At 49.4% G+C, this 12,460-nt stretch overlaps 1 protein-coding gene across 1 annotated transcript in view; it reads right to left on the bottom strand.

Annotated features, from left to right (window-relative positions):
- The window catches only part of GFRA4 (GDNF family receptor alpha 4), a 74,242-nt gene extending 64,747 nt beyond the window's left edge, over nt 1–9,495 (bottom strand). The window contains exon 1 of the mRNA XM_086611910.1: nt 9,226–9,495. Coding sequence (XP_086468036.1) covers nt 9,226–9,265 — 40 coding nt within the window. The 5' untranslated portion in view covers nt 9,266–9,495. The remainder of the gene's footprint in view (nt 1–9,225) is intronic.
- Nucleotides 9,496–12,460: the final 2,965 nt, after the last annotated feature.

The following is a 12,460-nucleotide window of genomic DNA, read 5'->3' as shown; positions in this document are numbered from 1 at the left end:
CGGGCAGGGGACAAGTGAGAACAGGGTTTATTTCTCTTCCTGTCCAGTGTCCATCTGGGAAGATAATTTCTGTTTTCTTAATAAAAACAGGTAAAATAGAACAGGGACATCTGAGGCTTTAGTCCTCATTTTTCTTCCTCTGGAATTATCCTCAATAAGCATTTTATTTTCCACTCGCTATCTTTTATTGCAACTTTTACTATCACTGTTGTTCGGAAGCCAAATTGTACCAAAAGCCCACTATTTTTCTAAGGGAATGAATTTCTGTTTTCCAGCCTGGTCTTCTATGGGAGGCTTTATTTTTGCCGCCCATGGCTGCTTCTGTCCCTGTGGCACATCATTGAATTCAACCCCTTCTCTTCGTCAGCGCACATCTCTAATCCCAGAGTAAAGCAGGATCCCCGATTCCCATGTAGGGGATACGGAAAGATTTTTTAGAGCAGATTAGTCAGTTATTGTGCTTGAGTTCAGTTCCTGCCCAACACAAGAGCTGGGAAGGCTGCGTGCCCCAAAGGTGATGCTAAAAGTCATGATATTCCTGATATGCTGACGAGAAATTTGATCCCAGCTTGTAGTGAACTGCTCCACACATGCACAAACACCCCAGGTCAAACGCTGTGCTGTCAGCTGGTTCTGCCTCACAATAATTCCCCTACTTTAAAAATATCCCTGTTTTACACTGCGATGCAATACCTTCACGTCATTTTCCAAAACCTGAGAGACTCCCAGAAACAGATTCTGTAATTCCTCACCCTGTAGGGAAGCCTTCACCCTGCAGATTAGGCACTTTTTGGAGTTTTCATTGGATTTCTTTCTGTTATTTGGGAGGTTTTTTTGTCATTTTTTTGTTAGTTTGTTTTTTGCTCTAGCCCCTCCAATTATAATTGATATTTACTGGTACTTACGAACTCAACTAGAGATCTGGACCCCCCTGGAGTCAGGTACTTAATTACTAACAGGCTTTCCAGCACACATTAAGGACTGGCCTGGCTGGGTCTGTAGGGAGGAAGAACAAAGCAATATCAGGAGAGGGAGATAAATTCCCTTGCATGAGTCCCAGGAGGGTGGTAACTCTGAAGCTGCTTTACCCAATGCCTGTGCCTCTGCACTCCACGCTGACGGATGGGTCCCCAAGCTGCCACTTCACATGCACTCTGCCTGTGGAGACTCACATTACCTTTGCAGAGGGGAATCCGACCCTTAGGGCTTCCCCAGATCCAGAATGGCTCTCAGACCGTTATGGTCTGACACTTTCCTCCTCCCAGCTCCTGGATTCCTTATTAAGGTTCACCTGCATCTTCTGTCCAACCTCTCAGGACCCCTTTCTCCTCCGTTTCTCACCTCCAGACCAGAATCAGCCCAGGACCTGTTCACTTCCCACACCTTCTGGCACTGATGGAGAAGACTCATGTTGCAAGTTTAATGCAACTCCTGAGCTAAAGGGGACTACAAGAAGGCTGGAGAGGGACTTTTGATAAGGGCGTGTAGTGACAGGACGCAGGGAAATGGCTTTAAACTGAAAGAGGGGAGATTTAGATTAGATGAAAGGAAGAAATTTTTACAATGACCAGGTTTCCCAGAGAAGTTGTGGTTGCCCCATCCCTGGAAGTGTTCAAGGCCAGGCTGGATGAGGCTTTAAGCAACTTGGTGTAGTGGAGGGTCCCTGCCCATGGCAGGGGGTTGGAACTAGATGATCTTTAAGGCCCCTTCCAACCCAAACGATTCTATTTATGATCTTTTTCCCAAAACAGCAGAATAGCTCCATAAGGCTGGATCCTAGAGGAGGTTCATCATCTGGGTCTCAGGGCATTTCCTTTAGTTTTTCCCTGCAATTAGCAACCTAAATCATCACAAAAAGGAGAGGAGCTTTCCAATCAAATAGGGAAAACCAGGACATTCTTTGGGAATGGGGCACCCGACCACCTTTCGGGAGTTACTTGGGGCAGCACAGCTTACAACTTTAAGGTTTGCTAATGCCTGCAAAGCCTGACAAGCTTCCAAGAGATCTCATCATCTTTCTAAAGGGCAACCTGCTCTTCTCCCTTCCTTCGACTAATCAGATGTTGTCCTGGTTCAAAACAAAGCTTTTATTCCTAACACACAGCTTGAGCTCCTCCTCCCTCCAGCTCGTTCCAGGTCCTTGCGAGGTGAAGAACAACTCCTTCACATTAACTTGAAGGTATTTAAGGGCTGTGAGCACCGTGACCCCTGAGCACTTTTTCCCACGCTGGAAGGAAAGCTCAGCTGAGATGACTCTGCCCGTGCCCTCTCTCCAAAAGACGATGTGGCTGTGACAGGCAGACCAAGATGCGCAGTTTGTCTCTCAAGCAGCCTTGCTGGGTTTTGTTCTCTTACCAAGAGGAAGAAACAAAACAAATGGATTGGAAGGAGAAAAAAAAAAAGAGAGACCTACTGTGAAATTGCTATAAGTCATGTGTCAAACTCGGGGCATAAATCAACTAACCCTTGCAAGGAGGAGTGTAATTCCTCACCGTGCAGAGGAAACACTTAAGCAAACTCAGCCTTGTCTGGGGCTTTACACAAACAGGTCAAATGGCTTTGATTCATTCCAAGCCCTGTCTAATAATTCAGCGCACTGGTTTGCTCTCCTCTCCATTAGGAGATGGCAAACACACCGTCCCAGCCAGCAGCCTTCATTACAGAAGACTCGGTGCACATGGATTTATGTCGCCTCATGCCTTACGACATCTTTTTGGGTGCCTTCTGCTGTACATACCGAACATCAAAGGAAGACACAGACAGTAACAAAGGAAAAAAGCACACGGTGCTACAGAGACATCTGCTACCTATTTTCAGATTGCAGGTAACCAAGTCAGCTGTGTAACATCTAAGAGATATTGCAGTGAAGGCTGTCATGGGGAGATGCATTTTTCTTCGCGTGCACGGAGGTTAAAATCTCAGAAGAAATGCTCAGCCTGTTATTAAGGCTTGTTTATCCCAAGTCACAGAGACAGGTAGCTCTGAGAAGCGAGGAGTTTCCTCCCAGCTTTTATCTATGGGGCAAGTCTGAAGAAGGGGCCAGGTTGGCTGCAAGCGGAATCATCTACAGTCAACACTTGGGGATCCAGTTTGCAGGTCCTGGACATCAGTTAGGGATGATACAAATGAGCAATAGAGAGAAAGAAAAGGCGAGTTATAATCATGGTGGAGCTGATACTCATGGAGGGTCCAGTATGGGCAGCAAGAGGAAAAAAATAGAGAGAAGCATTCAATAAAGGCTGCCACAGTAAAAGAAGATGAATTGAGAAATTCAAAATCCTTTACGATTGATTTGACTGTTTATGTAAAACTCTCACGGACAAGACCACATGAACCCTGTACGAGTGGAGGCCCAGACACCAGGTTTGCTCCAAAAATTCATAGCCATCATCCAAGTGAAGGCTCCCTTCCCATGAGGCTGTAGCTGCCCTGTGTTTCTTTTGCTCCGATTAATCAAGGATGATGGGATTTCCCAGGTGGCTGCTGCAGAGGCATCAGTTAGCCTTGCTTGATGCAAAGCTTGAAGTGAAGCCTGATTATTTTGCAGAGATTGAGCTCAATTTGCCCTCTCTGAAGGCACCCTGGAGCTCTCCCAAGACCTATCCTGAGCAGTTGCTGGGTACAATTCAGCTCTGAGCCTCCAGAGACCTCAAATCGCGCAGACGGGGACCCCCAAAGATGCTCCCGTTGCTGCCTATCTGAAAAGAACCCACTTCCCACAGGCACCTCCCTCTCCTCATGGATTTTGTAGCAGTTAGCAGCTAAAAGTTAAACACCCTCGAGGCAGAAGAGATCTGAAACACACGTGTGTGACGTGTCTTGCAAGGCAGTTTGCAGCACCAACCGCTTACGCTTAAAGACCTGCAGCTCAGACAGAAACATTAACGTTGAGTCTTGACTGGAATTATGCACACAAGTAACGGGAAGAGAAAGGAAAGCAAACCCCACCAGTTTCTCAGGTCTTAAGTCACAACCCTGTAGCATCTGGACCTGCTTAAAATCCCATCCCAAAGTGGACCGCCATCCCCTTGGGGGCAAAGAGTAAGATGGCTTAGCCCGGTAATGTATGAAAGAGCAATTTGATCCTGCTTTTGGAAGAAGCACCAGAAAACCTGCCCCATTCCTTTCTCCTCAATAAACCAGACCCATGAACTTGAAACCAGCTGCCTGCATTTGTGTGTCAAAACGACATCCCCCACCCATACATCAGCAGTAGCGTTGGGAGCGCTGCTAGTAACTCTGTCAAAGCACTCAGCAAGAGCAGGTATTGCAGGCAGGATGTTCCAGTTGGATTCAATAAATCACAACCACAGCACAACTATTTTTACTGCATCTTTCTTACAAAGTGCCTCCCAGATGGCTTTGGACAGAAAGAGGAACACGTGCACTGAGGAGCTGCCTGTGGAGAAAGAAGAGGGACTCGCATGAAGGGAGGTGAAACGAGATGTGACTCAAGAGTGACAGGATATGGTCAAAGCAGTTTTGAGCTGGGGAATATGTATCTATCCAATGGGATACAGGGATACACCTTTTCCCCATGAGGATAGCCAAGCAGTGGACCAGGGGCCCAAAGAGGTTTATTCAGTCTCCATCTCTGGGGGTCATCCATCCCTTCAAGCCACCTGCTGCAGGCAGCTAAATCCCAGTCCCCCAAACAGCTCCAGTCAGATGGATCAGAGAGTGCAGGAGATGACCAAGCTCTGAGGACATATCAGCGGTCTGGCCATGCCCTGCTTCTTCATGCCTGCCATTCCCAACAGCAGAGAAAGATGTGTCACTGTGGGATGGCTGAAGGATCCCCCAAGGCAGATCTGCAGCTGGGGTAGGGCTTCGTACCAGCTCAGCTTCTGTAAGATGCAGGGAGATGCTTGGAAATATTTGTGAAGATAACAACCTTTCTTACACCTGTCAAACTCACTACAGCTCAGCAAGCCATGTGGCAGCACTCGTTTTTACACTAAAATCCTAGAGGAGTCACAGGAGATTTAAGTGTGATGTGAAGGTACCTATCCTTCCTCTACACTCACTTTTCTACCTTGTGGCAGTCCCAGGATCTCCTTACCCAGGACAAACGGTGGCTTCACCTTCTGGAAACCCTTCCTGCTCTACATACAATAGTCCTGGGTCCTTGTCCTCCATCACCTTGACCGCCACAACCCCCTCCTGGACACACTCCCTGCCCAGTCACACCAAACTTGTTTTTCCTCCTTTCCATCTCCAGGACCTAATGCCTGTCCATGGCTCCACTTCGTACCCACCTCTCCAAACTCATCCTCTCAACCATGACTTTCCACTCTGCTTTCAGCAGGAGCTCAGCCCCAACATGCTCATATTTGAACCTTTAAAGCTGTGATGACCAAAGAGATGAAGGCAGTCCACCTGAAGTGGTGGAAATGTCTTCCCAGCCCTACTCCCCCACCCACTATCACACAGGAACCACCATCTGTCTATCCAGGCTTGAAGTTCATTGCCAGGAGGTGTTACCAGAGGGGATTTTGACAGATGCTTTTGAAACAAGGCAGCTGTACTGAACCGAAGATTGACAGGAACAAGCTTTTCACAGTTTTGTTCTTTTTCATTTTTTTCACTGAAATGTGCCATTCTAAAGAAATGATTTTAGGGGGATAACTTCTTTTGAATTTGCCCTCTTCCACTTTTGGGTTGAGAAGAAAGAGTTCCTTTCATTTTTTTTAAGGAAGCGAAAGGAATACAAGGTCCACTGGAAGAAAAAAGAAATCATGGATATCTTGGTAGCAGAGTACTTTTATTGAAAGGTGGCAAACTTTAAGGGTGTTAAAAGTTGTGTTTAAAAATGACCAAGCAGAAGTTATAAGAATGAACCAAGTCTTGCATGAAAATGATGACAGGAATTTCAGGTGCAACAGAATTCTTCTGTGAAAATTGCCGGGAGAGCAGAGAAGACATTTCCATCTCCAAAAGCAAAATAAACCGCTATTCATACTAATTATTAAACTTAACTAGTACTAATTTTTACCCAGCGGTAGTTACTATTTCAGGCTTCAGAGCTCTGGAAAAAATGTTTTCTGAGTGTGATGAGATCTTTCCAGAGGAATTTGCATGGTGTTTGTGGACAGCCTGTTGAGGGAGAAGTTTTATTTCTTCTCCCCACCAGTATGGAGAGACATAAATCACATTCTCATTGATGCAAATAACGGAGTGCTCCTGTCAGAACTGACAAAGGCACTAATTTAAGGAGCGTTTACCTCTCTTGTACGCACAGACGCATTTTTCAAGAGATTTTTGCTCACCCCCTGGGAACTGAGTTCCCAAACCAGGTGAAAATCCGCCAGACAATCTCTTTGTCTGATTGCATCTGTGAAGAGCCTGGTGGGAAACATATGCCAGAAATAATGCTAACGACCAAGCACAGTAAAACTTGCCAGGTAAGCGCGGCAGTCGTCGGCAGAAGACAGACCAGATACCATTTCGGGATCTTGCCCTCCATCGCAACGGTCCAGAAAAGACTCTTGGTCTCATGAGGACTCCACAGCAAACTGCTGCTTTCAACTCTCACCCAGATTTTCATTCTTCTCCTTTAGTTATGGTTTTGTTAGTGCAGGGACTGATGTATCCTCTTGAAACTGCACAAGGGATGGGCATGCTTTGGGAGCTCGTTGCAGGTATAACCTAGTGTCCTTGTAAAATTAATTGTATTCTTCATATTTAATTATATCAGTGCTTTCTAGAGCATTGATTTCCCATAAAGTCTTCCTGAATGCCTCACCACTGTCCTGTGAGTGGGATTTCTAGCCAATACCACAGATGCAAGCAAACATAAGGGAACACTGAGGCAGCAAGGAACATCCCAAAAGCCATGTCCCTGTCCCCCGCTGTGTGCTCCTGTTCTGTCCCTGCCTCTGGCACTGGTATTCATGTGACTGCTGTGAGACAGATCAGGGAGGCGATCTGGCTGAAAAGTGGTTGAGGGGAAAGAAAAAGATTGTGTTCGACTCTATCAGTTGCCTGGCCTGGCTCACTCTATATGCCTGTGTCACCAAGGAGCTGGGTATGAAGTGACAGCAGAAGCTCTCCATACAGGCTGGATGATGGTGATCCTTCCTAGTCCTACCTTGGAGAGCTCTAATTTCTCCAAGCCCTTCCTCCTCCACCCAGGATGCTCCACCCAGGAGCATCCCAAAAATGATGGAGAGGGACACAGAAAAAGCTCACACTGCAGGAATTGCCATGCTTGCAGTTGCAGAGGTTGCCATCTTGAGCCCGGCACCTCCGATCCCTGCAGGGTATCTCCCAGACATGTCTAATTGAGAAGCCCTCGTCCATCCATAACATAAACATCTAGAAAATACCTAGAGAGGAGGCTGAGGGCATTGGATGGCATCTGCTGGGATGGTGCTGAGCCTGCAGGGATCAAATGCCAGCTCAGAGATGAAAAGGTCCTTCTGGAGATCCCAAGATCAGAAAGCTGAAAGGTGAATATGAGCTGATAGCTTTGCTCTGGCGTGGACAGGAGGCGATGAGTGTGTCCTTAACACCTGCCCACTATTCCCAGTTGCACTGCTGGCCATTTGCTCTTTTCTTTAAAGTCCACTTTCTCCAGAGAAAATCAATCAGTCCCCCAGTCAGTCAATCAGGCAGTCAATCAGTGAGTCAGTCAATCTGAACCACTTGGAAAATGGATCCTGCGGAGACCTTGGACTCCCACCCAGAGGCCCCATGAGCCTCACAGGAAAAAAAAATCGCCAGCTTCAAGGGAGGTGGAGACCTTCCCCAGCCTAGGGCACAACTCCATCCCCTGCCAGGCAGCAACTGTCCCAGCCTGGGGCATGTCCAGATGTTTCAGATACCCGGTACGCCTCCAAACGTCTGGAGCAAACCGTTCTCTGGTGATGGCCCTCTTGGGGGTTCGAAATCCCCCCGTCCCCGGCTTTGGGACATGCAGTTGCTGCTGCTGACACCTAGTGACAGGCAGAGCTGGAGAGAGGAGTTACCTGGAGCTCTGACAAAGCCTTCCCCACCGAGGAAAAAACCTACTGGGGGGTCTTCCCCAGGAGGTGGGCTCCCAGCAGGGATGCTCGGGGTGCGGAGGAGGCAGTTCCGGGCTACGCCGGCGGGCTGGGATGTCCCAACCACTTCGACACACCCCAAGACCCTTTTCCTCCCCCGCTGGCCACCCGAAGAGGACCAGCGCACCCTACTCCCTGCTTCTCCCCGGTCTATTTAAGCATAGACTCGCTCTTGGGTTTGGTATCTGAAAGAAGAGGGAGAGGGGAGAAAAAATATACTCTAAGAGGAGCTGGAGGGGTTGCAGGCAGGCAAAGGAAGGCAGAGGCGGCTCTCAGCCGTGGTTGCCCACTGCCGGGGGCTCTCAGCCCCCCCGGGCTGCAGCCCCTTCGTGTACGGTTCTTCCCAGGGAAGCGGGGAGCCCCGGGCACCACAGGAGAAGCGTCCGCTCCGATGGGGAGAAACAGGACGCGAGTGGGATGCTCAAAGCTCGGGTGCTGCAGACCACATCCCCGCGGATACGGCAGCATCCCACGGGGGACAGGGTCTCCCATCCACCACAGTGGACGAGGGCTGCCTTTAGAGCTCCCAGGGGGATAGGGGAGACATTTGGGGTCCCTAGCTCCCGGAGCGGGGATCAAAAAAAAAAAAAAAAAAAGGCGGAGGATAGCTCAGTTTTGGCGGGGGTGCGAGGAAATGTGCAGCGGGAACCCCTGAGCGCGCACACACACACACACACACACACACAACACACCACCCGGGTCAGGCGGCGCTCAGGACACGGTGCACGGCGCTGCACAGCACAGCCGCGGCGCTGGGGCCGCCAGTTCGCTCCCACTGGCTCCGAAACCCCGACGTTTTCCAGCTTCACCATCACCGCGGGGCTCCCGGCGCTGACAAAAATCTGCCTCCTCCTTCCTCCCCCAAATACCTCCCTCCAAGCTCTTCTTCCCCACCAAGCAGTGCCTTAATTCCCTGTGCAAATTTAGCCATTTCCGCGGCAAACTGGACTATCCGGAGCGACGGTAGGAAAAGATCCCAGCGCTTGGGTCCATCCAGAGCAAAGGAGACAACGGAAAACTGGGTGATGCTACCCCAGGGCTTGCCACTGCTCCTGGGGTGCTGGGAGAGGAAGACCTCCTGTACCCCGAGGGCGGCCGAAATGTCCCCGTAAGCAAACCCCGCCAGAAAGTTGTTCCCCCCATCCCATCCTCCCTTCCCCGCTGCCGCCGCGCTACTCACCCAGGAGGATCAGCGTGCAGAAGTAGAGGATGCCCCTCATCCTACCGCTCGCCACGGCTCGGATCGCACCGACTCGCCACGGCTCGGACCGACCGGCCCGGCACGGCTCGGCTCGGCTCGGTACGGCTCGGTAACGGCCCGCGCAGGCGGTGCCGGAGGATGCGCGGAGGCTGGGCAGGGCGGGAGGCGTCCCCGCCGCCCCGGCCCGGCCCTCCCGGGGCGACCGCTCACACACGCTGCCGGCTCAGCCCCGCTCCGGCCCCGGGTCATGCCCGCCGCCGGGCCGGGCACAGCGGGCTCCCGCCGGCTGCTCTTCGCCTCATCCCTCCGGGCAGCTGAGGGGACGCTTCCTTGGGGTTTTTTTTAAAAAATATATTTATTCTTATTAATTTTCTTTATTTCCCTTTTTTCTTTTTTTCCTCCTCTTCAGCAGCAAACTTCTGTCCGCGGGGCGGAGGCTCCGCCGTGCCCGAGCGGCGGGGCAGCCCTCGCCGCCTTCCCCGGGCTGCCTCCGCCGCCGCCCCCGCCTCTCCGCGGCCGCGGCTCCGCGGGGAGGGGCTTGACGGGCCGGCCCCGCTCCTCCCCGCCTCTCCGGCCCGCATCCCTGTCTCTTGGCGGGAGGACTCTCTCCAACCCTGAGCAGCTTGTGGGGCTGTGTCTTTGGTGAGCACTAAGCACCTCTGGGCACCGGTCCCTTTCACCCCTTCCAGCCCCAGGATGTCATCTTTCTTCCCCAATGCCCTCCTGGAGGGTCTCGGCATCCTCCACCCCTAAACCCTCATCTCTTTGCAGCCTCTGACAGGGTGTTCGCTCAGCACCAGCTCCATCCCCTTGAGACCATGTCCTGGTCTTGACTGTTCACTAGCAGAGGCTCAGCCCTGAAGTTTTGGGCCGCATCCTACCACCCCTCCCAGCTACGATACCTTCTTCCTTTAATCCCTGCAACACGATCATCTTCCAAATCTCCTCCAAAAAACAACTCTGCAAATTCAGGCTATGTGCTTCCATAACCCTCCATCCAGGTCCCCGCACCTCCTTCCCCACGGTGCACTGCATCCAGTCCCTGCAAGAGGTCCCAGGCCACCATCCACTGGTGCTTCTCCCAGCCTCCCCCATTTAATCCCCGTGTCCAGCAAGTGACCCTCTTTCAGGTAGCCAAGCAGCAGAGCCTTGGTCCTAAAGCCACCTCTCATCGTTATGACGATGAGTGAGCATCGTTTTCCACTACCTCCATTTCATGCATGGAGTAGCTGAGACACAAAATGTGAAGTGATGTCTTCAGGTTCACCCACTAATTAACTGACCGGCAGAATAAAAAGCCTCATTCCCAAGTCACCCTGTAAACACGGACACCTCGGTTCCTCCTCCTAATGCAACCTTCCCTTTCCCTTTCCCTCCTTTCCCTTTCCCTCCTTTCCCTTTCCCTTTTCCTTCTTTTTCTTTTCTTTCTTTTTTTCTTTTTCTTTTCTTTTTTCTTTTTCTTTTTCTTTTCTTTTTCTTTTTCTTTTCTTTCTTTTCTTTTTCTTTTTTTCTTTTTTTCTTTTCTTCTTCTTCTCTCTCCTCTCTCTCTCCGTCCTTCTTCTTCCTGTCTCCTTTTTAACACAGAGGCTCCTCTGATGATTCAGAGAAGCACTGGGGCACTTTTACCACTCTGAAATCTGAGGTAGCACTTTTGAACATTGACAACCGCAGCTTTTCCAACTGCTGGGTCAGATATTTTAGCCGAACAGGTATTTAAACTCTCTGAGAAGGTTTTTCACTGGAGCTGTTCAGGGTTCTTAACTTGCTTTTCCTTGTGGCATCACTTCGTTAATTCTCCAGCGAGTCCTCCTAGAAAAACAGAATTGCACATTTTATTTTTCATGAGCAAAACAGAAAAGGGAAATAAATCACACAGCCATTTGTAGATGTTGTTATAAAGCATAACAAAGTTGAGAAAATACTTCTTTTTTTTTCCCCTCCTGGCAAATCAAAGGACAGTGTGATCCCTGGCCTTCATCTCCATTTCAAAGTTTCTACCAAGTTCCAGTTTGGAACTGCTCATTTAGTGAGTTTTCTAGTCCTCTGTCAGAACTGAAAAGTTCTAAATAAGTGAATATCTTTAATAACTGTATTTCACATCCAAAATGAGCATTTCCTGAGCTGCTCAGTGAGGAAAAAGAAAATGTTAATAAAACCTCATTCGGGCTAAAAAGCATTACTCTTCAGCTGCTTTTTTTTTTTTCTTTGACTTCTTAAAGAAGAGTATGATTACGTTTAAGCAAATTTCAAAATGAAAATGCAATGAGCTGCAATTGAAACATCTAGCTGGGAAACTGGGAAATGATTGGATTTTTCTGCTTATTATTATTTTAATTATTTTGCAGATTCCTTTTTAGTGTTCTATTTTGAAGTAGCTATTTGCCCAGGAAAAATAATATCACTGGAACATATGTGAGGTTTTGGGTTTTTTAACAAATAAAAAAGTATTTTACTTAGAAAATGTCTGCCCTCCACTCAGAGTATGAGATATTCTGATACCCTTGGACCAAAAGAGGTTACCATCACCCCTGTGTTAAATAAAGGATGGGTTTGGCTCAGTGTCCCACCTCACACACATGTGCTGAGAGCTGGGCCATGAGGACTCGCTTTCTCTGGTGCTGTGTCTTGTCCCCTTGTTGCCATCTGAGCTGCAGGAAAACCAGTGTTTGGTCAAATCAGGGAAAATCAGGGAAGCTGCATTAACCTCCTCCATCTGCACTGCTGGAGCTGGAGGAGGCGAAGGAAAGGCAGCCTGGCTGTCCCCGTTTGGGGTAAGGGCAGCATCAGAGAATGAGAGAATGGTTTGGGCTGGAAGGGACCTCAAAGCATCTAGTTCCAACATCCCTGTCATAGGCAGGGAAACCCTCCACTACACCAGGTTGCTCAAGCCTCATCCAGCCTGGCCTTGAACACTTCCAGGGATGGGGCAGCCACACTTCTCTGAGCAACCTAGTCCAGTGCCTCACCACCCTCTGAGTGAAAAATTTCTTCCCTATATCTAATCTAAATCTGCCCTCTTTCAGTTTAAATCCATTGCCCCTTGTCCTGTCACTACATGCCCTTGTAAAAAGCCCCTCTCCAGCTTTCCTGTAGGCCCTCTTAAGTACTGGAAGGCTACTATAAGATCACCCCGGAGCCTCCTCTTCTCCAGGCTGAACAGTCCCAACTCTCTCAGCCTGTCTCCATAGCAGAAGTGCTACAGCCCTTGGATCAT

Source organism: Tauraco erythrolophus, chromosome 5 (genome assembly GCF_009769465.1).
Source record: "Tauraco erythrolophus isolate bTauEry1 chromosome 5, bTauEry1.pri, whole genome shotgun sequence".
Taxonomy (NCBI): Eukaryota; Metazoa; Chordata; class Aves; order Musophagiformes; family Musophagidae; genus Tauraco; species Tauraco erythrolophus.
Note: the sequence above shows the minus strand (reverse complement) of the source record. Positions and strands in the feature narration are given on the sequence as shown.